At 43.5% G+C, this 27,889-nt stretch overlaps 1 protein-coding gene across 1 annotated transcript; it reads right to left on the bottom strand.

Annotated features, from left to right (window-relative positions):
• Positions 1-25,877: 25,877 nt before the first annotated feature.
• Positions 25,878-27,080, bottom strand: LOC126335860 (CARD- and ANK-domain containing inflammasome adapter protein-like). The gene has a single exon (XM_049999332.1). The coding sequence runs from the start codon at positions 27,078-27,080 to the stop codon at positions 25,878-25,880; it is 1,203 nt and encodes a 400-aa protein (XP_049855289.1).
• Positions 27,081-27,889: the final 809 nt, after the last annotated feature.

Here is a 27,889-nt window from a genome sequence, read left to right on the forward strand (position 1 = left end):
AAGTTTTCATTACTCACCGTGAAATGTAAAGTTATCCAGTTTTACAACTCTGTTAGGCATCTAGAACACTGGGTGTAATTGTTTCTAAAAGTACTGCCAATGAGAAAGTTTTACGTTTTCGCTGTTTCTGAATAAGAACTTCACTCTTGCTCAGTCCGTGTGATTTCACCAGCATTAAGAAGCTATTTCATTACGCTTGTTTTTATATAATTTAACTATAACATTCACTGGTGTATCTAACTGATTTTTGTATGGTAACTGCTCTTTGTGTAATAGGATTGAGAAATATTACGTTTCGTTCACTATAGTTTGTTGCTGCTGTTTCTCGACATGGGCAGTCAGTTTCTGTATCGTAGCTTCCTATGTTTCTAGTGTCACCACTATCGCTGGATGCCGATCTCTGTTTCTGTCCCTGTGGGTCATGGAGCGTCGTTAGCTGCTGTAAGTGGCTGCTCTAGGAGTCCAACAGGAACAAATTGCTTTGAAAATTTGGGAAAACAGAATCTTGCTTGTGAAGGCAGTCCATGCATATTCTTGATGCAAAGTAAAGTCTTAAAAGCTCAGTGAAAAACTTTTCAATGGAATACGACTGTGGGACTGTGGGGAAAACAAAATCCTGGAATAGTGTAGAGCACATGCCCGATTACAGTCATATGGTCGAAGATGTGTACATTGATTTAGAATCCCACAACACTCTCAACTTGAAGTTCATGGTATGCCCTTCCACTTATTTAATAGTTCTAAATTAGTTCCTAAATCAGTTTTTCACGTGAAGCTTTAATCTTTCCATCAAACCAGCTCATCCACATGCCATAGCCCGTAAACACATCCCGCTCTTTCTCTAATAAGGTTATTAACTCTTGACAGTTGTTTGCTCTTTACACGTCTTCCACCAATACGTCTTAATTCAGCGTCCATCAGCCACCAGACTACTCGCACTTAATGCAAAATATCTCCATCATTAAGCGTTTCCAAAATACCTTCCAGTTCTCTCCTATCTGCTTGTGGTCAATTGTCATAAATACCTCTGTCGCGCCTTGAATGCTTCAGTCCGTTTGGCTAGTATCCTTTTGTATATCCGCAGTTGTCATACCCATGAAACAAACAGTCGTACAATATAAAATTCACCAAATAGGTCTAACCCACTAACACACTGCCGATACGCAGCGACGCAACATCAAATTTTGTCACGCAACTACGTGTCTCAAATCCAACTCCACTTTGTCCTACACAGGTAAAGTACCTCTACTAAAACTCAAAGACCAAATACACTTCCTTGTTTCAGGATTCCATAATCCTTCCATCAACCGCACTTACAGGCCAATTATCTCTGTGCTCGAGTCGCACTCGTGAGTCAAGTTACAAAAATGAAAAATGCTTCCACCGGAGCACAAAAAAAAAACAACAAAAAAACCGCCAGTATACTGTTCTTTAAAATATCTGACAGAGAAGTGGGGAACCAGCTGCTTCAAACGTCATTCCACCTTCCCCACCAAAAATGTTGCCATGCGAACATAATCCTGCTCTTTTAACACAAAGAATTCGAAATCATTTTATCCAGTCACTCTTTGTAGTTAAGCTCTCATTCTCGGCATCTTTCTCTCACTGCCACTGCCTATATACGTCTCTCTCCTGCTGTATCCTTTTTCGCCCATTGGAGCTTATCTCTTTATACCACTGTCACTATCTTCATCCATTTCTCTTGTATTGTTTTAGTACTGTCTATAGCTCCCGCTGCCATCTCGTCCTTTTTCTTTCCGACTTACAGTCTGCTGTCATTCTCTTCAACCACCATTGTCTCCTTTCCCAATATGTCATTGTGGATGATTTGTTCAAGATTTTGGCCCCTTACAGCAGCAAACTGAAACACACTCGTGTAGAGCATGGGGGAAACTGGGAAAATTTTTTCTTGTTGAAGTTCGCCTTCTGGGGGATTGAGGACACCTCAAACCTATTAATGGTCGCCACCCAACTTTCTTTTATCATTTTTACTGTCTCTTCTCTTTTGCTACCACTGCTACGAACTTCCTCCATCCTTGCAACTTTCTCTCTCCCACCACCACTGTCTCCTCTCTCTCTCTCTCTCTCTCTCTCTCTCCCTGTCCCTCTCCCTCTCCTCTCCCTCTCCCACTGGCACTTTATCCTCTATTTTTCTCCGTGACTGCCTCATTGCTAGTCCCTTTTGAGCACAATGAGATTTTCACTCTGAAGCGGAGTGTGTGCTGATATGAAACTTTCCTGGCAGATTAAAACTGTGTACCTGTGTGAGACTCGAACTCGGGACCTTTGCCATCTGTGGGAAAGTGCTCTACCGACCGAGCTACCCAAGCACGGCTCACGACCCTTCCTCACAACTTCAATTCTGTCAGTACCTCGTCTCCTACCTCCCAAATATCATTCTGGAAACATCCCCCAGGCTGTGGTTAGCCCATGTCTCCGCAGTATCGTTTCTTCCAGAAATACGAGTTCTTCCAGTTTCGCAGAAGAGCTTCTTGAAGCTTGGATGGTAGGAGACGAAGTACTGGGAAAACTGAAGCTGTGAGGATAGGCTCTCAATCGTGCTTCAGTAGGTCAGTAGAGCACTTGCCTGCGAAAGGCAAAGGTCCTGAGCTCGCGTTTCGGTCCGGCACACGGTTTTAATCTGCCAGGAAAGTTTCGTATCAGTGCAAATACGCTCGCACGCCACAATTTTTGGTGAGGAAGGTGGGATGAGAACTGAGGGAAATGGTTCCCCACTTGTCAGTCAGAGCCATTTAAAGGAGACCATACTCGCCTTTTTGAGCCCTGACAGAAGCGTTTTTCACCTGGTTCCCTTCTTTTTCTTGCTAGAACAGAGTTTGCTGCCTTTCTAAAACAAATTCTGCAGACCAGTGAAGTTTTGAAAGTTTGTTTATATATTTCGACACACCTATATACTTTGACACATACAAACAACACAGAAGCACGCATAACATAAGGCTAATGCAAACTGCAAGAGACCCTTCCTTCCAAGGAAAGTTCACTTTACTCTACATTACTTAAAAGTGCACTGTATTTTTCGGTTACACTTGCAGTATATCAAAAAATGAGTTGTCTGCTTTGGAAACGTAAGTGATAGTCAAATGAAAACAAGTAAGCAAACTGTCTATTATTTCAACGAGGCAGATGGAAAAATAGCCGGCCGAAGGGGCCGAGCCGTTCTAGGCGCTTAGGCGCTACACTCTGGAACCGCGCGACCGCTACGGTCTCCGGTTCGATCCTGCCTCGGGCACGGATGTGTGTGATGTCCTTAGGTTCGTTAGGTTTAAGTAGTTCTAAGTTCTAGGGTCTGATGACCTCAGAAGATACGAGCCGTTCTAGGCGCTACACTCTGGAACCGCGCGACCGCTACGGTCTCCGGTTCGATCCTGCCTCGGGCACGGAAGTGTGTGATGTCCTTAGGTTCGTTAGGTTTAAGTAGTTCTAAGTTCTAGGGTCTGATGACCTCAGAAGATACGAGCCGTTCTAGGCGCTACACTCTGGAACCGTGCGACCGCTACGGTCTCCGGTTGGATCCTGCCTCGGGCACGGATGTGTGTGATGTCCTTAGGTTCGTTAGGTTTAAGTAGTTCTAAGTTCTACGGTCTGATGACCTCAGAAGATACGAGCCGTTCTAGGCGCTACACTCTGGAACCGCGCGACCGCTACGGTCTCCGGTTCGATCCTGCCTCGGGCACGGATGTGTGTGATGTCCTTAGGTTCGTTAGGTTTAAGTAGTTCTAAGTTCTAGGGTCTGATGACCTCAGAAGATACGAGCCATTCTAGGCGCTACACTCTGGAACCGTGCGACCGCTACGGTCTCCGGTTCGATCCTGCCTCGGGCACGGATGTGTGTGATGTCCTTAGGTTCGTTAGGTTTAAGTAGTTCTAAGTTCTAGCGTCTGATGACCTCAGAAGATACGAGCCGTTCTAGGCGCTACACTCTGGAACTGCGCGACCGCTACGGTCTCCGGTTCGATCCTGCCTCGGGCACGGATGTGTGTGATGTCCTTAGGTTCGTTAGGTTTAAGTAGTTCTAAGTTCTAGGGTCTGATGACCTCAGAAGATACGAGCCGTTCTAGGCGCTACACTCAGGAACCGCGCGACCGCTACGGTCTCCAGTTCGATCCTGCCTCGGGCACGGATGTGTGTGATGTCCTTAGGTTCGTTAGGTTTAAGTAGTTCTAAGTTCTAGGGTCTGATGACCTCAGAAGATACGAGCCGTTCTAGGTGCTACACTATGGAACCGCGCGACCGCTACGGTCTCCGGTTCGATCCTGCCTCAGGCACGGATGTGTGTGATGTACTTAGGTTCGTTAGGTTTAAGTAGTTCTAAGTTCTACGGTCTGATGACCTCAGAAGATACGAGCCGTTCTAGGCGCTACACTCTGGAACCGCGCGACCGCTACGGTCTCCGGTTCGATCCTGCCTCGGGCACGGATGTGTGTGATGTCCTTAGGTTCGTTAGGTTTAAGTAGTTCTAAGTTCTAGGGTCTGATGACCTCAGAAGATACGAGCCATTCTAGGCGCTACACTCTGGAACCGTGCGACCGCTACGGTCTCCGGTTCGATCCTGCCTCGGGCACGGATGTGTGTGATGTCCTTAGGTTCGTTAGGTTTAAGTAGTTCTAAGTTCTAGGGTCTGATGACCTCAGAAGATACGAGCCGTTCTAGGCGCTACACTCTGGAACCGCGCGACCGCTATGGTCTCCGGTTCGATCCTGCCTCGGGCACGGATGTGTGTGATGTCCTTAGGTTCGTTAGGTTTAAGTAGTTCTAAGTTCTACGGTCTGATGACCTCAGAAGATGCGAGCCGTTCTAGGCGCTACACTCTGGAACCGCGCGACCGCTACGGTCTCCGGTTCGATCCTGCCTCGGGCCCGGATGTGTGTGATGTCCTTAGGTTCGTTAGGTTTAAGTAGTTCTAAGTTCTAGGGTCTGATGACCTCAGAAGATACGAGCCGTTCTAGGCGCTACACTCTGGAACGGTGCGACCGCTACGGTCTCCGGTTCGATCCTGCCTCGGGCACGGATGTGTGTGATGTCCTTAGGTTCGTTAGGTTTAAGTAGTTCTAAGTTCTAGTGTCTGATGACCTCAGAAGATACGAGCCGTTCTAGGCGCTACACTCTGGAACCGCGCGACCGCTACGGTCTCCGGTTCGATCCTGCCTCGGGCACGGATGTGTGTGATGTCCTTAGGTTCGTTAGGTTTAAGTAGTTCTAAGTTCTAGGGTCTGATGACCTCAGAAGATACGAGCCGTTCTAGGCGCTACACTCTGGAACCGCGCGACCGCTACGGTCTCCGGTTCGATCCTGCCTCGGGCACGGATGTGTGTGATGTCCTTAGGTTCGTTAGGTTTAAGTAGTTCTAAGTTCTAGGGTCTGATGACCTCAGAAGATACGAGCCGTTCTAGGCGCTACACTCTGGAACCGCGCGACCGCTACGGTCTCCGGTTCGATCCTGCCTCGGGCACGGATGTGTGTGATGTCCTTAGGTTCGTTAGGTTTAAGTACACTCCTGGAAATGGAAAAAAGAACACATTGACACCGGTGTGTCAGACCCACCATACTTGCTCCGGACACTGCGAGAGGGCTGTACAAGCAATGATCACACGTACGGCACAGCGGACACACCAGGAACCGCGGTGTTGGCCGTCGAATGGCGCTAGCTGCGCAGCATTTGGGCGCCGCCGCCGTCAGTGTCAGCCAGTTTGCCGTGGCATACGGAGCTCCATCGCAGTCTTTAACACTGGTAGCATGCCGCGACAGCGTGGACGTGAACCGTATGTGCAGTTGACGGACTTTGAGCGAGGGCGTATAGTGGGCATGCGGGAGGCCGGGTGGACGTACCGCCGAATTGCTCAACACGTGGGGCGTGAGGTCTCCACAGTACATCGATGTTGTCGCCAGTGGTCGGCGGAAGGTGCACGTACCCGTCGACCTGGGACCGGACCGGAGCGACGCACGGATGCACCCCAAGACCGTAGGATCCTACGCAGTGCCGTAGGGGACCGCACCGCCACTTCCCAGCAAATTAGGGACACTGTTGATCCTGGGGTATCGGCGAGGACCATTCGCAACCGTCGGGCTACGGTCCCGCACACCGTTAGGCCGTCTTTCGCTCACGCCCCAACATCGTGCAGCCCGCCTCCAGTGGTGTCGCGACAGGCGTGAATGGAGAGACGAATGGAGACGTGTCATCTTCAGCGATGAGAGTCGCTTCTGCCTTGGTGCCAATGATGGTCGTATGCGTGTTTGGCGCCGTCCAGGTGAGCGCCACAATCAGGACTGCATACGACTGAGGCACACACGGCCAACACCCGGCATCATGGTGTGGGGAGCGATCTCCTACACTGGCCGTACACCTCTGGTGATCGTCGAGGGGACACTGAATAGTGCACGGTACATCCAAACCGTCATCGAACCCATCGTTCTACCATTCCTAGACCGGCAAGGGAACTTGCTGTTCCAACAGGACAATGCACGTCCGCATGTATCCCGTGCCACCCAACGTGCTCTAGAAGGTGTAAGTCAACTACCCTGGCCAGCAAGATCTCCGGATCTGTCCCCCATTGAGCATGTTTGGGACTGGATGAAGCGTCGTCTCACGCGGTCTGCACGTCCAGCACGATCGCTGGTGCAACTGAGTCGCCAGGTGGAAATGGCATGGCAAGCCGTTCCACAGGACTACATCCAGCATTTCTACGATCATCTCAATGGGAGAATAGCAGGCTGCATTGCTGCGAAAGGTAGATATACACTGTACTAGTGCCGATATTGTGCATGCTCTGTTGCCTGTGTCTATGTGCCTGTGGTTCTGTCAGTGTGATCATGTGATGTATCTGACCCCAGGAATGTGTCAATAGAGTTTCCCCTTCCTGGGACAATGAATTCACGGTGTTCTTATTTCAATTTCCAGGAGTGTAGTTCTAAGTTCTAGGGTCTGATGACCTCAGAAGATACGAGCCGTTCTAGGCGCTACACTCTGGAACCGCGCGACCGCTACGGTCTCCGGTTCGATCCTGCCTCGGGCACGGATGTGTGTGATGTCCTTAGGTTCGTTAGGTTTAAGTAGTTCTAGGGTCTGATGACCTCAGAAGTTAAGTCCAGTAGTGCTCAGAGCCATTTGAACCATTTTGGAAAAATAGAAAAAATAGTAAGCAAACCGTTTTTTATTTCAACGAGACAGATGAGATGGACAAATAGTAAACAAACTCTTTATTATTTCAAAAATAATCACCATAGTTGTTAATACATTTATGCCACTGTGCAATACTGTCACTGTCTCCATGAAAAAATATTTGCAAATTCTTTGAGCAACATGACTGTACCCAGGCGTGCACCCCATCTTCTGAAGCAGATAGCCACCGATATTTTCCTTCATGGCTAAAAATATGGAACTCTCATGAAGGGAGATAAGGGCTTCATGGACACTTTGCAGAAAATGAAACGCGCCATAAAGTCCAAACGGCCAACAATACTGACGGATGGCATTATGTTGTTGCAGGATAATGTCCGCCAAAATGTTGTCAATTTTGTTCCGACTATGCTGCAGAAGTTTAGCTACGAAGCCATTACATATACTCCATACAGTCCCGATCTCTGCCCATACGGTTTACGTATCTCTGGAGCCCTGAAGAAAGACATTCGTGGCAGTCGATTTGCTTCGGATGAAGAAATGCAAGCCAGGATACAATAATGTTTCCGTACTAAACCACAAACATTTTTCCATGGATTTACTGATTGTCTTGTCTCTCAGTTAAATAAATTTAGTAATGGTTAAGGTGAGTGTTTTTGAAATAATAAACTGTTAACTTAGTTTTTTTCTGTCTGTCTCGTTTTTATTTGACTGCTTCTTATATAACGAATTTCGTATGACAATATAATTTTCTGTAAGGCGCTTACACCGCCAAGTGGCAGCACCGAGTAATTTTCAGCTCAAGACAGCCTGTATAGGCACTTGTCACTTGGTTCTGAGCACTATACTACTTAAATTCTGAGGTAATCAGTCGCCTAGATCTTAGAACTACTTAAACCTAACTAACCTAAGGACATAACACACATCCATGCCCGAGGCAGGATTCGAACCTGCGACCGTAACGGTCCTGTATAGGCCTGAAGAGACCATTATACAGAGACAGTGCGTCATTAATTTTTATTGAAACAGTTTGCTGACCTCAGAACCCTTGCAATGATCCTAGAACCCCTACCAAGTGTTCACTATGTCAATTAAAACTACATTTACATCTCAGATCAGACATTACGTGAACATTTTACATGCATATGAACGGAAAATTTCAATCTAGTGATCTCGGTACTGGATAATGATATCGAAAAAAGTTTCAAAGTTCGCCGACAGTATCATCTTCGGAATACATGGCATAAATTTTGACGATTTGCTATGAATAGATATCAAAGAAGTGACCATCCCCGCAATTAGTACTGCTGGTATATAAAAACCATGGTTACCTGAGTGTATCTTGATAACCGAAAAAGATTTTCGAAAATGGGAGAATGCTTTTTCTAGATAAATGTCTAAAGAATGTACAGTAACAATTTGAGCCGTTTTATATTGTTAGCTATTTGAATAATTTCGGCCCACGTGCGGTAGATTTGCACCTCTGGATCTCGGTAACGGATCATGATATCGAAAAAAGTTTCTACGTTACCCGAGACCTTGATCTTAGAACATGCGGTAAAAATTTCAACGATTTACTATTAGTAGAAAGTACAGAAGTGGGCACCATCACAACCGGTACATTTGAACCAAAAAATTATGGTTTTTGGAGTTTTCTCAGGAACCGCCCATGAAGAAATGATGATTTATAAGCAGTCAACGCTCCACCCCACACCACACCAAATGCAAAAGAACCAACAGACTTTCTCAATTTGCCTGGACTGTAGGAAGCGTGCAATGTTTAATTTTAACGCTGTATTGTCGGTAGACCCTTTCTTTTTAATTTTGATCACTAGGCCAAGGGCTATCCAAAACACATGATCCTGTATCTCTGCGATCAACAAAACCCTAAATACGACCCCCTGAAAAATCGCGTTTTCGCGGGCGGATTTTTGGAACATATTAGTACCGCTCACTTTCGGGGACTGATTTAATAAAAATGTACCAACAAATATGAAAAGAATTTAAATCAGAACGAAAGGAAATAGAGAACAGAACAACACAAGAAAACATCAGTTTCCCAACAAACTCGTTACAGTACATTCCATGAAATATTATTATCTCATCTCACAGTGAACGTACGAGAGAACATCGCTGGGAAACTCAGAGAAATTCTGTCCCATGCCGTGGTATACCGACAATGATTTTTCTCTTACGTGAACCGAACATGAAAACGGGGGGATGCTAGCGTTCTATAGGTTACTGTCCACCGTAATCCGTAAGGTGGCTTCCGGAGTACAGATGTGGACTGTTTCAACAATTGTCTGGTGAGACTCTTACGACAAAAATCACTTTTTGTGAAACAATAGGGAAAATAAAACTATAGTATTACAACGGCGAGAACAATGTACGCTCAATGCATTTATTGGAGAAATATTTTGTAAACATAAAAATACAAGGAAAGACACACAAAAGAATATCAGTCAACGACATAAAGTCAGTTTACGAGACTGCGTTCAGTACCTCGCAATTTGAATTCCTGCAGATAATATCCCATTCACTTTTCCGCCTTTGCACTCACTTACCAATTTTTTGTTCAGAGTTTCATTAGACTGCACGTGACATTCACGGTCGCAGACACGCAGCAACTGGTCATCTGTACGAGCAACTAAAATGGGTTAAGTAGAACTGGCGTTAGAGTGAAATATGGCGTGAACGCAAATATTAGGCTAAGGTCAATCGGTTTCCACAATTTTCGTTTGACATTCACGTTCGTTGTCTTCGCCTACTCGCTACCAAATTATCATCTTTCAACCTAACCTATGCCTCGGGCTGCTCTGTAGATCAATCTGTCACTAAAAGTAAATCGACCTACTCCATCCGAATACCAGTTGCCGTAGGTCTCCTTATCTCAGCTACTCATTTCATTCGTGGCTTACCGAACGTGAAATCGTGCATCATTGTGCGGAGTAGGGCGAAAGCGATTCAGCCCAATATTATGGTACTAAAAACTCTCCTGAACAATTTTGAATCGTACTTGTATGTTAGTTATTAAGAAACTCGAGTGGAGTTTAGACATGCATCATATAGATCATTCTACGTCATCCTGAACTTTGTCACTTGGATTGTTTCCATATTGGTTCCCTATGTACGTAAGTGCAGTCTTGGAGTAAACCTCTGAACCATGTTCTGATACATTTAGTATAGAATTAGTAAAATGGAAGATAACAGAATTGTTTATAGTGCTGAGCCCAAACATTACGCCATATGGTGGCATTGTGCGCATCCAGGAGAACAGCTACTCGAAGAATTTCCGCACCATGGATGCTGGCAGATGAGGACACTATTATGCTATGGCGACATTTGCGTCGCCTTCCATAGGGCTTGTGGTAGTATTCAACGACTGTTGGCTACGTAAACGCTATTTTGGGCCACGTGCATCCGTCCATGCTTCATGTGTTCCCCGACGGCGATAAAGACATAACGGCGCTATAATGGTTTGAGAAGGATGATACTGAACTTATACTGATGTGGCCACAAATTCATCTTTTCGAAGAACATCTACAATGCACACTACCGTAATTTATTGCAACTACGTGCCCAGTGTGTAGACATCTGGTGTTGCATAGCTCCGGAAGCCTCCGAAGGACTTAGTAAATCCATGCCATGTAGAATTGCTAACGGATTGCGTACCAAAAGTGGATCAACATGACAATAGCCGAGTGGGCATAATCTTCTGGCCCACCAGTTCAAGCAGCAATGTATTATTTATGAAAAAATATTTAACTGTGTTGAAAGAGAGCTGTCATTATGTTTCAGACGATACACTAACTTGCTAAGCTGGCTGGATTGTATGTTGATTACTGCATCATTTGGAAACAGAAAAAGAGTATGAGACAGTCATTAATCGACTCCTGATCGTTTGCCAAACCAAGTGCGGGACACAAGAAATAGAACAAAATGAAGACCCACTTCCTTCCTGATCATAAATAAGCCTAAACTGGTTGTGCCGCGTGTGCACACATTTTGTAATATATATATTGCATCAAAATATACAAGAAAAAACTCAACTCAAGTTCTTCTTCTGCATTACAATGAACAATGAGTTCAGGCTTATATATGATTCAACCGCCCTTACTGATCTCGTTTTATACAACCCAGGCTCCTAATCACATGCGTCACTCTGCACTGAAAGGAACATGCTTGTTTACGACTAGGTTAGAGTACATACTCTACCATTTCGATGTTTAATACATTCTTTACTTCACTGTTACCTTGGTTTGAGCATTAATTTCGCCGTTTATTACACCCAGTCACTAGGCACTTCATATTAACTTAGTTACATGGTAGACGGACGTAGGTAAATGATTCAAAGCGTTGATGTTTTACGAACGGACTAGAGCACGTGCCGTGTTTGTCAGAATCCTTTGCCATAATATAAGTAGCACGCAGTAAGCCAGCAGGGGAATAGCGACGTTATGACGACTTCACACGTGTGTTGGGCTGTATCGGACAATTTTGGTAGAAGCAACTGTAACGAGGAGTGAAATTAAGGCTTAAAACGAGGCAAAAGTGAAGTAAATAATGTTTTAAACACCAAACTGTCGGGGTATGAACTCTGTTTGCAATATAAACATGTTCTCGGCAGTATAGTAGTTGTCTATGGTTAGGCTTTTTGGGTTACATAAAATGAGATCGGTAGGAGTAACTGTATGACCTGATACAGAAAAGGAAATGCTTTGGTTTATTTTTCTCTCGCGTTCGTACTGAGTCTGCTATCGAGTCAAGGCAATGGTTTATGTTAATTGCCGTAGACTTAGGTGAAAAAAGTGAAATCTATTGTTTAATAACTCGCAACGAGTCATGGCCGCGGATAAATATCAAGTGCTGGGTGCGACTGAGTTGGAAACTCTTGGAATGTCTTCCTTGATGTTGCATCTTTTAAACTCAGAGAAGCAGCAGATGAAATTATACGTAAGTGGAAGCTAAAATGGAATGTATAATGTTGTCGACCGGACATTTCACTCCCATATGAGTGCAGCAAAAATCTTAGTGGCACTAACTACATACTGAAAATGTTTTACCGTAGCTTTTATTTATCTTCAGAGTCACGCACATTAGCCCGCTCACGTGACTAGGTACCGAGATGTTCCCGTTCAAAGGAGAGTGAATTCGCGTCTTGCGCTATAAGCACGGAGGGTGATCGCAGAAAATAATACCGCAGGAGTCCGCTACGGCTGCGCTTACGATTACTGACAGTGAGAAATAAAGAAGGGTGATAGAGCTGAAAGGAAAAACAAAGAGAGATGTTGAAGTTGAACAAGTCGACAGTGTGTGAATTAGGGAAGTAGAGAGACAAAGCGAGTGGAGTGGGATTCAAGTATTAACCACAAAGATGGAGAAGCAAAGTGCTCACAGAAATATCTTCATGACCACTGGATATATGTGCTATTAGGCAGAAAATACTGCGATATTGTGAACAATACAAAGGAAATTTAACTTTGCGAAAACGTCACAGTTTTTATTTTACATTTTGAAGGGAATTATTCTGTGTGTGGGATTTGATATTAAACTGTGCCAGAATAATCCTTATATACAAATGAGACGCCATAATTTAAACGTGATACACTACATTAACTTTATAAGAAAAAATGGAGCATCAGAATTAAAACGACCAGCGACTTACGTAGACGCATAACAATGTGAATAAATGTTGCTAGTGTGAGAAGTGTACTGTAAAACTTCTGGGAAATTTATAGTTTGTGTTATGCTTAGAGTTGGCATATAGACGCTCAGGCGTACTTGTGAGAGTATCGGGGTTGTCGTTCTTATTGCTTCTCTTCCCTTTCTTTTGCTTAAACACAATGTCACCGTTGTCACAGTCCCAATGTGTTTAATGCGCTTTGCTGGGTAATGTTTATTTCTTTGAAAACAGTAGATGTCGCAATTATCTTAAGAGCTATATAACCTCTGGAATGACTGACTTCACGAACACAAAGAACTACAATGTTAATGTTTCCGTACTGGTAATCTTAATCAAATTGCATATTATCAGCTGAACAGATCGATTAAAATAACACTGGGAAAATCAATAACGACTCTTTTGTTGTCTAATGCCAGAGCGTCCACTTCCACGACAGTCAATACGTCCAGGAACATTACCCATTAAATTATGAATTACTCTTGGAGACTGAAGAAGTTGTGGCAGAAGTCGATATGTGTGGCACCAGTGCAGTGTAAAATAAGACGCTTAACAAAATTATGTATAGCAGTCTTGTTGGCGACTGTTAATAGGGTGTTCCTGGAATTAGAATGAATCGCCACGTAAATCCATCGCCCAGTGTTGCCTTCTGTCACAGGGACAATGATGCTGAACTCTTCATCGTCACGAGACCACTGTATTTATTGTGGGGGACTTTTGGTCTCATGCCGACGACCTATAAACTACTTGACTTGCTATCATGGTTCTGGTTTATGGTCGCGCTTTGCCTTATGATCATTAGCATGTACGTCACGTCACTCCAGTTTCAGGTCCTCCCGGGTGTAATTGTCTTAACTGATATGGCAGTCAGGTTCATGCAGTGGTCAGAGCCCATCGTGCTCTTCGGAACATCGGCGTTTCAGAAACTTGGACACATCAAGGTATTTCTTCACGCTCTAAGATATGTAGACCAACGTCTTCAACTGAAGAATAGTAGCAGAGGAAAGGCTGATAGTGTTATCGTATCTGTGGGCATGCTTGGTACACTAATTACTTTAAGTGTGGCAGTTTTAAGCCTGTACAATGGACTGTCACAACAAAATCGTGTGTTGAGGTCAATTACGTACGAAGTTTACTCAGTACTTTCTACACTCGTTGCTCCACTTTTTCCATTCTTGGTGATAGAACTTCTGCTGCGGTATAGAGCACTAAATAGACTACTCGTCACAGCAACTTGGCCATTTACTGAAGCAGCACGATGTGCAGATGAAGGCCTCGTAGAGATCCTCATCGCTGAACCTCAGCCGGCCCAGGAGCAGCAAGAGACAACCATCGATGACCTCCGCGCCGCGTACGCTGTTCTTCACTGTGCGGCAGAGGCGCTCCAGCAACAGTATGGTCTTGCTGTGGCGTTAATGGTGGCCAGTGCTTTCTTCGGCGTCATCTACAGTTCGTATGAAATAATTGTGTTGGTGGTGATGGATGACGTTCAAAGTATCACCGGTGCCCTGAGTCGTTCTCTGCTCGTCTCCTCGCTATGGCTGGTATACCATGGCGTGAAGTTGATGGCGGTGTCCATGTGCTGCTCCGCCACATGTGACGAGGAACGGCGGACGGGAGTCCTGCTGCACAGGGCGGCAACGGCGTTCGCTCTGTGTGGGACGCCGCTACCAAAAGCTGAGGCCTTCCTGCATGAGGTGCGGAGGGGGCCCCCTCTCAGCTTCACCGCCGGAGGCTTCTTCCACATTCGCAGGAGCCTGATCATCTCCACCTTGGCAACTGTCATCACCCACATAGTTATTCTGACTCAGTTTGGCATCAAATACTGACATGCAGTACGTTGAGTCGCTGTTGCAATGTGGGATGTGGATCCACAGGCGATCGTGAACTACAATTTTAGCTCTCATTCACGTTCACTTCGGCTATGCGGACAACTTGTCATAATGTATCCGACATACGTGCTAAATAGGGAAGTTTCACTTTTGATCATGCTTCTGTTAATAATTGAATAGATAGAGAGTGAAATAGGAAAACCCTTGATCCAACCGTACTTCATCGTTCACCATATATGCCCTAGCTGAAGGGCGTCATTGCAGAAACATCCATATTAATGATGGTCTACTATTTTAGTGGCTTTTTCACATTTTACCGTCAGCTTTGAGGACAGTTATTAAATGTGAGCAATATTAATACACAGTAAATGGATAGTTTAAAATTATTTCACTTCTTTCAGGTAACGCAAATGTAAAAGTTCTATCGTATTATAAACATTTCTTGCATAGACAAAGCAACTTGTCAGAACTATTCTCAGCAAAAAATTTCTTTGACTAGTTGTTTGTGTGCATGAAAGTTTGACACTGGTGTCATGCCATCTTTAATACATAGTTTGTACCGCTCAGCAATGTACTTTTTCTTTTTTTCTGGCTTTTATCAATACATGATATTCCGTCCAAATGCGTTCACTTTTAATTGTAAACTCTTCTTTTCCCTACAGATTTGCTTGGTTACATGTGTGACACATATGCAGCAGACATCACCTCCTCCCTCTGTGTGTTTACCTCTTCCTCCACCCTATCTCTCCTCCCCCATCTCTTTGTCCATTTCATCCCCTCCCATTTCTCTGTCCAGCTCATTCTCTCCCTCTCTCTCATCACCCATCTGCCCCTCTCCTTGTCCAACCCTTCCTCCACCCCTCTCTCTCTCTCTTCATAACCTCCTACCCCTCTCTGTCTGCCCATCTCTGCTAACCTGTGCCCATCTTCAGATGTCACCACTGCAAAGCTTGCTGACACTTCTTGCCAAACAGGTCTCCGCCCCCTCTCTTTATTTATCTCGTCCTCCCTTTCTGTATATCTCATCCACCCCGTCTATCTCTCTCTGTACATCGCCTCCAGCCCATCTATGTCCAATTCCTCCTCCTCCTCATTTTCTTTGTCCACTTCATCCTCCCCCTATCCCACAACCCATCTCCTTCCACCATATCTCTGCTTAACCAAAGCCATCTGCACATGTAGCCCCGAAAAGTAGGTCGATAAAGTGGGCGGATACTACCCTCACATAATATACCTGTCATTAAGGGCAGCCTACACATTGGGGGCTGGAAAATGGTTTTTTTTCCCTGACGTGAAGGCTGCATGTCAAAGCAGGACATTAAGACAGACAGATACTAATACCACACAAACCGCCTATTGTACAGTGCAGCTTGTAAACCTATATGCCAGGGACTGGAAAAAGCACGTTTTTACCCATATCTTCTTCCCTCCTGTTGGAGCTAGGAGGTCATAAGAACCACAGTGCTGATACTCACGTGGGCATATTAGTAGAGACATTTTAATTGTTGTTGGGATCTCTGAAAGTGCTTCTTCGTACAGTGTTTAAATTTTGGACAATTGTGCGTCATAAATGTCACACTCTTGGTTTGTACAGCATCAAATACAACAAGCATTTCTTGTTATGTGAAACGAAGAAATATTTGGAGGTTCTTAAATTTGTTTGCGCCTAATGAATTGAATGTAATTTCTGAATGGACTGTGATGCTATTTGTTATCTCATGCAACTGTCAGAAGCGGCCTTTGTGTAGCTACATTTATGAGCCAGGTTCATACTTAATTAGTATCTAGTGCAGCCCACCCATAATTTTTGCGCATATCTGCAGGAATCTTTCACTACCCTCTGTACCACATGTCATGATAGATGTCAAAATTTGATGTTTTCGTCTCACTACATGTACAATCATCTGAATACAATAAAAGAAAATAGTCGTAACAAGTGGCCACATTTAATTAATAGTGTGCTTGAGCAGCACAATTTTTTTCCAGTCCTTACCCAAAATTTGGTACTGACAAGTGGAGGGCATCTGAGGATCTTGCAGTATAATTTATATAATATTGGAATACACTCCAAGGATATAAGGCGTGAAACTCTGCTCCGTAAGTGACTTACTTGATTATTTAATACATCCACAAACCGAAATGAACAGACATCCAATTTGACAATTGTCCCTCCAGCTGCTACATTTAGTGTGCTGGGCACATTTTCACTTGCACAGTACTTTACCAATCGACTCCCTCCCATTGTTCTCCTTTCATAGTCCATGATGATTTTATTTTACAGCGCTGTGCTTCGTTTAGGCGAAACAAGTGTCAACGCATTCCATTTAACAGGAGACGCAGGTGAATCTGTGACTCGTCATACGACGATTGGACCTTATTACGTGTGAGTATTGGATGCACCGCCCACAATCCACGTTAGGGAGCAGAGGGGTTCAAAACACCGTTCACTAATCCAGATTTACCAGTTTAAGAGAACAATTTGGCTTAAACACATTTGTAATGTTGGTCATCGAAAACCAACTGTATCTCTCATAGTTTCGTTGCATCGGTTAAGGGAACTACCGGGAAGCTTTCTTTGGGAATGACATGGCCAAATTCCTTCCACTGCTTGGTCTATTTCGAGTTCGATGTCCATCATCAATAACACTACTGTCTACGAGACGATAAACATTAACTCTGTTTCCTTTTCCTTTCCGCGTTAACTGAATTTTTACTATTAGTGACCTACACTCAACACTGCGTACTTTCACAGCTGTGTAACGCAATTTGAGCGGCCCGAGACTGAAAGGCATTTGTTTTTTGCAAGACTGTTACCGCGTTTCACTCAGCATGTCTGCGTAGTACGTGTAACGTAGTTATGTTACAACTCTTTAAATATTAGTCTGCTTATCATTTGAAGTGATTTTTTTCCGGGGTTGTAACATTCGTTAACTAAGGTCACAAAATCAAAGGCGACGTAATTGGAAATTACTCTGGGAAATAAAATCAAACACACTTTACAGAGTTAGTATGGAATGGTGATGTAAGTACGCGAGGACCTCAAACGAAAAAGACAACGGTGGTCATTTTCTTGTGTAACTATTGTATGTGTATTATATTGAAAGAATCGTCTGGCACCATTTAGAATATATACTCAGTTGCATCATCTCTGGTATACTGAGAAGGATTGATTCAATGCTTTCTCTTCCGAAGCCTGTTATTAAGGATAACGTTGAAAATGAATTTCTACTAAGTGCTCTTCGATATGTGTAACATCTTTGTACAAAGGAACAGTGCAACATCTCATATATCTTTGAGAGCACATACAGCAATTAGCACTATGCAGCATATTTTTGATTCTACTTTACCTCAAAAGGCGAAACGTGACCTGTTTTTCACTGGCCTAATTGCTCGGGAAAGGCATGGGACGCTCACAATTTCGTAGCAGACCACGAGTGCCTGAGTGTTATCACAGTGACACTGCTACTGCTACTGACATGTCCCACTCACGCTCAATCGTTTACTGTATCTAAATACTTAGTTTCGTGATCTTTAATTACATGTCTTCTGGTCTGCATACATTCCGGTGCTTTCTGAATCTTTTTAAGACATGACAGGTGCTTTCAATAACAGTTAACAGTTATGAAATTACTTTTTGTCCATTCATTACAATGAAAAAGTCTCTGAATTATGGTTACCACTTCCGTTTTCGTAGGGTTCGTTTCTATGCAGCAAATAGTCACTTTTTGCCAAATGTCAGATAAACGTATTATATTAAGTGACCTTTCTAGCAAAAATATCTTTCAATGAATATACCACGTGCTACTCTGAACGTAAGAGTGTTGTGTTGGTATCAACAGGACAATGAATTTATAACTTTTCTGACGCGAGTACGATATCGTAATTTCCATGTCACGCCATTAAAGATTCCACTTTTGCTATGGACCAGGCTTGGATGTATTATTTTATGTCTCAAACACTAGTTTCATCGACACAATGGAGGAATTGAGAAATTGAGAAAAGAAAAATTCTGTCGCTGTCTTCATGTAATTGTGTAGTTATTATACACGACATGTTCTGTAGGAGTATTTAGTATGGACGAAACGAATTAATTTATTGCAACACCTAAGGTCGCAGCCAATGTTAAAAGAAATTGACTGAAGATTGAATCCGTGAGACAGATAAAGTGCCAAGAGGTTCTGATGTGGCTCCTAATCTGATTGCGCATTATTTTGGACAGTGTGAGAAAGTCATAATTTGATGTTATAAAACGATAGTTGCCAATGAGATGGAGAAAAAGTGTTCAGAGTTATTGCATGGTGATTGCAAAAGTAGGAACATCCGACTTGTGCATGGAGTCAGCGGTGGGAGTATTAGTTTAGAGCAAGAACGTTTTACGCATTTTGGGCGCAATATATTAAAAAAACGACGACAAATATTATTTTAAAGTTCATAGTAATTTTGTGCGAGAAAATTCGGTACTTTAATTAACGTGTTTTTTGTTGAAAGAAACGATGCCACATAGAAAATTATACAGTAAAGCATAGCGACCGGAGATTTGGCAAGCTCTGTTTTGTACATACAAAAGTGTTGTCTTTTCTACTTCAAATGATCCTATATACTGCACCTGATAATTTTTCTTTTCAACAACACGTGTTTATGAGACGCGACACTATTGGAATGAGGGGAAACAAACCTGAAACGACTCTGGTAAAAATAACGATAATACATTAGTAGTAGGAGGTAGGAAAGATCTCGGCGATCATCTTACCTCTGCTGTAGAGAAGGAAAAGCAGGACGCCTTTACGTACTGTAAATGTTGACTGCTTTACGACTCAATGAACAAACCGAGCTGAGTAGTAGGAATTAGTAGCGGTGAATCAATATCATTATGATGAATGAAGGGTCACAATGACAAATTGAATTTCCGGGGTCGAAACAACCTCACCAACATATGGCACCACGCACGCACCTCTCCGACCGAAGTAAATTGACGGCCACGAATGTCTTTCTTCATTATTCCCAGTATATGAAAATCTCATGGGGAGAGATCGTTACCTACTGCATAGAAGACGTGTAAGGGAAACTTCTGCAGATTAGTCGAAACCACATTGGCAAGAAGTGTGCGCTTAGAACACAGAAATCAAGCAACACGGCAGACGACTGAAGATAAGACGCTATCTATTTTCTGAATCAAAATATAGTCGAAATTCTTACAGACAGAAAAATTTCAATAACAAAAAATTCATTTTGTGGTTCGTAATTGCTGGTTATCCGTACCATAAACCACTTCCTATGGAAACTGTAAATCATTGTTGTTCTAAAACAGTTAAATATATGTGATAACGTTATATGACCGATTCGGAGCAGATGAATGAGAAACGGAAGTGGAGAGAAAAGGAAAAGTAATGTAGCACAGCTACTAGTGGTGGAGGGTCTGGTAGGGCAGGAGAATGCAGGGCTATTTTACTGCCAAATGTGTCATGACATAAACAACCTCACCATATCAACCAAAACGAGTAGATGAACACAGTGGAACGCATCTATTAACTTGTAGTGGACATCATTAAATAGAAGGAACCGACACATAACTCATTTAATGCGTTTAAAAAGAACCATGTTTTTGGGGTTAGTTTCCCTCTGACGACGAGCGTAATACAGAACGAGAACAAAGTCAAGGTGGAAGAAACAACAACAGCTTATGCCTTATGACAACTATCAAATCCACAGAGGCCACGAAAGCAAGATTACACTACTTACGGTTTGCACCCAGGATCTGAAGCAAATAGTCTTTCCGCCGTCCTAGAAAACTCTAAAATTAACATGTAAATGTACAGAATGAGACACGAAGAATTAAGAGCGCGTAGTCCAACCCAAAAGTCAGAAACAAGTAACATAATCTGAAAAGATGAAACACAGGGTGTCACATAAATAAGTTGAGATATGAAACTCCCTGGCAGATTAAAACTGTGTGCCGCACCGAGACTTGAACTCGGGACCTTTGCCTTTCACGGGCAAGTGCTCTACCAACTGAGCTACCCAAGCACGACTCACACCCCGCCCTCGCGGCTTTACTTCTGCCAGTACCTCGTCTCCTACCTTCCACACTTTACAGAAGCTCTCCTGCAGGAGCTAATAAGTATTCTAATACATTTATGTATTGCAGTTTAAAAGGTTAAAATAGTCCACATTGAAAAAATGTGATAATTTTGCATAATATGGTATTTGTAATGTGCCGATGTGCCGATCTATGTCAGCAAAATAAAATGCATTATTCCTTTCCTTTCAGACGTGTTACTTTCTGCTTTGTAAGAGTTTGTCTCGTCATCTGATGCACAAGGAGTTTCACGGACATGGTAATAACAACTCCCACAATAAATTGCACTGCAATTCAGTGAAATGAAGTTCTTCATATTGTTATTATAACCACACATTTTACGCACAGTGCCTACTGCAACTACGAATTCTGTTTGTACTGTATGCATGAAAACGAATGCTGGTGTAAACAAACCTACAGCGATTCCTTTGGCATTAAGTACGAACTGTTATATAAAGTATCTTCTTATCGTTTATATAATTCTATAGCTTTCATATGATATTTTATATTATTCTATAGGTTCCATACGACGTTAGTATCATCTTAAACGGATTTCCCTAAATATAAGAAGATTGCGTGTCATTGTGTACGCTGTACTTCACATGTGCAAAAATTGCGTGAAGTGTGAATACGTTGGCTTCTGAAACAAACTGCATATACACACTGAACACACACGTAACAAAATAGAGGAGAAGTAAGTTACAAAATAGAGGGGACAACAGCGAGCATATTATATACGTCTATAGTGTTCAACTGCAAATGTATATTCCATCCCTGGATGTGAGAACATGCTGAACGAATTGAGTGTAACAAATCAGAAGATTTAAGTAGTAAGTGATTGATACAAATCTTTCTTCAGTAACTATCGTAGTCCATATAACACTATGCGTGTCTGTTTAGCCACGTTGTTTTCACAGAAATTTTGGGAGAAATAAGAGGAGATAAGCAATTATAAAGTGTGTCTATGAACATGTGTTTATATACACAGACACGTCTACAGCAGTGCGTGTGTGGCCTGTGTGTGTTTGTGATTTGCTTTGCTGAGGATCATCACCCAATTCCAGTCATTGTTATGAAACCAATGTTCACTATAATGCGAGATCTTCAACTACATTCCTGGAACAAAATCGAAAATGTAGTTGGTTGGTAGAAACCATAATTCAATCATACAACGACTATAATATTTTCACTTATTTTATTGTATCCACAATATGTTTCTTGATTTGTCTCACAAGCAAGTAAAGAATGTGTAGCCAGTAATGGGAATTGTTTTAGTTCTAAAGAAAGCATTGTTGATAATAACTAGGTTTTAACCTTGAGGTTCGTTTCTTCTATTTCTTGTATTAATATAAAGCTGCTTTTGGCATTCACCTCTGCTGGACATTTGTTGGCCCAAGATTTTGAGTTTTATTGCACTTCTGCAACTAGGTGGTCTTTTCGTGAGCAGTTACCTAAAACGATGTTACAATAAAAGTCATTTGTGCCATATCTTTGACAACATGGTTTCTCTATTCTGACTTAAGAGGAAACGGGTCATGATATCGGGATTTATCTAATCAGTTTTGAAAATGTGCCTACCACTCACACCAGGCTCCCAAAATACAGTAACAACAGTTGTTTTCAGTTTGGCTACTGTATATTTCTTGAATACTACTTAGCTGCTAATGACTTCATTCAAAATATTATAAGACACGAAAAAACACACTTTTCCCGTGGTTCACAATTTTTATTTCGTATGACCTAAGTTGCAAGGTTCACTGCCTCGATAACATTGACTTAGTGCAGAAGAAATATGTTAAGTGAGATGCAACAAGACCCAATTTTCCTTAAAAATTTGTTTCTTCTAGCGAAATAGATACTATGTTAAGCCAATGTAAATGATAAAATAACATGTTTCACTTAATTCACAAAAATCTTTTCTTCTAAACCTTGCAGTCTCCCATGGAGCAAAATTCGGATGCTGGTTGCCTTGAAACTTTGCAAATACGTGTCACATCCAAAATACACTCTGATAACTGCAGCTTTTGTAGTCCTGTCTTCCTCATAGCAAGCATATGTATATATTCCAGGCCACTGATGATGCCTTGCAAAGAATAAAGGCGAAACGCTTATGCCATTAACATTGTGTTTTATTTAGTTGCTGTCAGACGGTACATAAGTAAATATTATCAATGAACCGTGATTATACACTCTGATACTTAACGATCGGTGCAGAACGTCTGGTTCGTTAAAGATGCTTCTATTATGTCCACGAATATATGAAAGTCATTTCTGGATCAAACAATTTAATTTCTATTTAAGGAAATGGTTCCACTAAATTAAATTTTTTAGGTCATTTTGCAGATTTTCGTTTAAAGTTACGTGGACTCCTTGGGACCACGTGAATCTAACTCCTGGTATAGTGATAGCAACTGTAAACGCATTAATGAAACTGAATACCAGGACTATATCTTTTATTCAGTAACGTAATGAATATAGAAATATAATAATTGCAGTGTGAGTTAAATAAATCCCTTTGCCAAAACTATTTTCTGTGTAGTAATGGGAGGTTTATAATTCATTCGTCTTAGCAGGATAACAACCATCTAGATCTCCTTTGTTTTGTGGTTAAAGTTAGTTTAGTTATTCATCTAATGAAGTGCAATTGGAAGAAATGCGACATATTTATGGAGCAATGTTAGAGAAAGACTGAAAATAAACTACAACAAGACCAAAGACCGAAAACCGAAAAAATATATGTTAACAAAAAGCAAACAGTTGTTGAATTCATGTACAAAAAGTGGCTCTGAGCACTATGGGACTTAACTTGTGAGTTCATCCGTCCCCTAGAACTTACAACTACTTAAACCTAACTAACCTAAGAACATCACACACATCCATGCCCGAGGCAGGATTCGAACCTGCGACTGTAGCGGTCGCGCGGTTCCAGACCATAGCGCCTGGAATTCAAGTACAGGGGCCAAATGAACGAAATAAACAGGAAAGAGTAGTTTTTGTTTCATCTTTTAAACCGAATACTGTAGTTAAGCATGAATAGTCAGTGAGCCCAAAACATCAACGGGTGGTGCCAGTGGTAACCTATGGCACTGACGTAACCACAAATTGTCTAAAGTTTGACAGTCATGACAACATACAAGATGGCACAGGAAGAATTGTACTGTACTGTATTTACCAAAGACAGAGAACAATACCAGCTGTATACAAATGAGGACTGACTCTGATTTGACTATACTGAAAAAATAACATGACAAGTCACCGTAAATGTCTCAATGGAACCTATGAAATCCTAAATCAGGATTTGAAAACCATTCCTCCTGAATATATCTAATCTCTTAGTAAAGTACCATCTTAGCCAGTTAAAGAAAGACAATGGGTCGACACAGAAAAGAGGGAAATTGACTGTGTATAGTGTAGTATGAAATTGAATTGGAAGTTGATAATTAAACTAATGGACAGTAAGCTCCAGTTATTTACTGAACTCCGCATGACAAGAAACTGCCTAAATGATGACAGGATGCAAAACGATCAAAAGGATAAATTATGTTAAGAATACAGGCTTGCCATTCTGAGATATGTAAAACAGTAGATTTTATGCATATGGGACCCTGGAAAGGTCCGTGATCTGGCAGCGAACGAAAACTTTTGATAATTTTTGTGAGTTCCTCGTTGTCACGTATGTGTGATCAGTGCATATCCTTCCGCTATTAAGCTGTCCTTCAGGTTTCGATGAAGTTCGTCAGCCTGAGCTTGTGGTATCTCTCTTAGAAGTGTATTTATTTCGTCACTGCTTGCCTGAAATTCTGCGTCCTTACAATTGAAGCTCCCTTCGTCTGAACTTGACAAATATCGAACTGCTTCTCACTCATAACCATTTTTTTCATGTAGATCAGTGTTCAGAAAACTTATTTTGAATTTTTGTTCTGTTCATCCTGGTACATTTTTAATTGCTGCTAATACGGTTTAAAATGCTTCCTCTTTTATTGCTCTGAGTTTTCATCGAGCTCCACAATTTTACTCTCTAACGGATTTTAAATCCTCAGATTTTTCGTCAAACTTCTTACTTAGCTTACCTATCTCAGTGCAACAGTTTATCTACAAGCTCCTTTTCGATTTACTCTCTAAGACAAAAAAAGAAGCACTACGAAGAAATTATCCGAATGGCACAGATATCGGTGTATGTGGTTTACATGTAGAGACAAATTAATTACTACATTTTTAGAAAAATTGAATGATTTATTCAAGAGAAAGAGCTTGACAGATTGTGCAATCTGTAATGCACTGTTCCACCACTGGCTCTAATGCAAGCAGCTATACAACTTGGAATTGATTTTTGGAGTTTTGAATGTCCTCCTTAAAGACATGTTGCCAAATTCTGTCCGATTGGACCGTTATATGGTCAGAACCCAACTTTTGTTAGCGGACCCCACCCAAAATGCTCCAAACGTTCTCAAATGGGAAGATAGGCAACGAACTTGTGGTCAAGGTAGTGTTTGGCGTACACTAAGACAACCAGTAGAAACTCTCGACGCCTGTTGTTGGGCGTTGTTGAAATTTAGAACCAGGATGGCTTGTGAAGAAAGGAACAAAAAGGGACGTAGAATATCGTCGATATACCGCTGTGCTGTAAGGATGCTGCGGTTGACAAGCCATCCTGGGCTTAAATTACAGCAAACAAATTGCCGACCACAAACCCCGAGAGTTTCTAATGCTTTCCTTGTGCTTTCCAAACCCTACCTTGACCGTCAAGGTGGCTGGATGTCCTCGCAACTGAGAATTTGGAGCATTATGGTAAGGGTCCTACACCACATCCAGATTTTGACGACCTAATGCGCCAATTGGTCAGAATATGGCACAATGTCCCTCATGAGGACATCTAAAAATTGTATCAAATTCTAATCCTTATAACTGCTTGTATATGAACCAGTATTGGACCACGACGTTATTTACATGCTCAGTTTCAGAAACTGTCACTCTTGAGTAAAGCATTCAATTATCCTGAAACTGTAATATTTGTTTGTCTGCCTGTCTACGTCACATCTACCGATTGCTGTCGCATTCAATGATTTTTTATTGCGTTTGTTAACTGATTTCGAGACTGCACTAACTGATATGTCTCTATAGCTATGAGCACGTAGTGTAGAGTGCCAACCGTTTTCACTCCCAAGAAGCTTTGCATATCGCATCTACAAGGACTTCTGGACGCGGTATGGCCACAACAGGTATTGCTTTTCGCAAGGGGCGGATGTGTGCGAGGTCCAGAAGGGCGCTGATGAGCCCGTTGTGGCCGAGCAGCCTGGCCACCTGTGCGGCAGTCCTGCCGGCGGCGTCGGCGGCGTCGGTCCTGGCGCCAGCAGCAATGAGTGCGGCCACGGCGTCGACGCAGCCTCTGGCGGCGGCGCGCAGCAGCGGCGTGTCGCCCTCGGCGTCGCGAGCCTCCACGTCGGCGCCCGCGGCCAGCAGCACGCGCGCCACCCCCAGGTTTCCAGCGCGCACCGCGTAGTGCAGCGGCGTCGAGCCGCTGGAGTCGGCCGCGTCCACGTCTGCGCCGGCCTCCACCAGCGCCTCCGCCGCCCCCGGGCAGCCCGCGGCCGCCACGGCGTGCAGCGGGGTGTCGCCGTTGGCGTCGCGGGCGTTCGGGTCGACGCCTGCGGCCATCAGCGTCCTCACTGCCGTGCCGCCGCCCCTGATGGCCACACTGTGCATGTCGCTCCACGTATCACCCCAGCCAGACGTGTACTTCAGTGCGAGGCGCACTCCCTCCACATTTCCACTTTCAGCTGACAAGAGCAGCTGTATCTTGACCATACAGCGCGACACGCCCCTGTCGAACATAACGTTCAGGATAGTCGTGTGGCCAGCTTGGGAAGCGAGGTGCATCGCAGTGTTTCCTTCTGAGTCCTGGCTCTCTGGGTCGCTGCCGGCATCCAGCAGCAGCCGGAGGGCGTGGACGCTGCCACTGGCGGCGGCGGCGTGGAGGGCCGTGCGGCCGCGGTCGTCTCTCACCTCGCAGTCGGCGCCTGCTTCCAGCAACAGCCGTACCACCGCGTCGCGCCTGTTGGCTGCAGCCACGTGCAGCGGCGTCGACCTACACCTGTCCAGAAGTGCCGACGCCAGCTTCGCGTCCACCGACAACGCCAGTCTCAGCAGCTGTAGGTGGCCCGCACTGCAGACCTCGCGCATCAGCGAGGCTGCGGTCTCTCCGATGGACAGCCTTCTCCTCGTGACAGTGAGGTCCTTTGGAGACATACCACCTTGCAGCATTTTCTCCAGCCATTCCCAGGAGCCATTCTCTTCTGCGAAGCGTACCGGAGTCCATCTGAGTACCTCCGCTACTGTCCAGTCCTTGGATGTCATCATACTGACTACACTGTCCTGGAACAATGATATTATTTATGATATGCCTAGAACCCCACGACTGTTTCGATTTATAAAGATGTGAAAAACGAAAAAAAGTAAATACAGCTAGAGTTTCATCCAATCAACCGTCATTTTCAACAGAAACTAGTTTCAGATTATATTCTCAGACAGAAATATACGTTGAAATAGCATCATTAGAGCCGCTGAGTAACCGAAAGACTTGGACTGTTGGTTTTATCTGCAGTTGACGCCACAAGCCACTTGTGTGCCTCTAGAAGAGAGAGTATTTGTATAGCTATGTAATACAATTACCTTTTATATAAATTGAAGATGGAGAGGGTATAAAGGATAGGAAGAGAGAGTGAAGGAAATACAGATATCACCTGCATCGGGACTTTGTACGGGATCAGCGACGACAAGTGAAAATGTGTGGCAGATCTGGATTCGAACCCAGGGTTCGCGCCTCAGCGCGCCTCTCGGCTGACCCACATTGCCACCTAGCGCCACTTACCCGTAGTCCCTGTCCATGTCCTCAATGCCCGCTACTTTGAGATTCGCGCAGGAGGCCGATCGTATTTTTGTACCCGCAATGGAGATCGCGGAGTCATTGCCCATCGAGGCAAATTATCTTTGTATGCTAGTACCACTTTCGGGTGTGAAAACAGTGACTCATCATCGTGTCACTGGGCTTAGACTGTAACTTTTGTGGGTACCTGCGACTGTAACATAGATAGTATGTCTGCCTGCTTGACAAATGGCAGGACAAAGTAGAGGGGTTTGTCTGTGTCTATAGAGCACCCGAAGTAGAG

Source organism: Schistocerca gregaria, chromosome 2 (genome assembly GCF_023897955.1).
Source record: "Schistocerca gregaria isolate iqSchGreg1 chromosome 2, iqSchGreg1.2, whole genome shotgun sequence".
Lineage (NCBI taxonomy): Eukaryota > Metazoa > Arthropoda > Insecta > Orthoptera > Acrididae > Schistocerca > Schistocerca gregaria.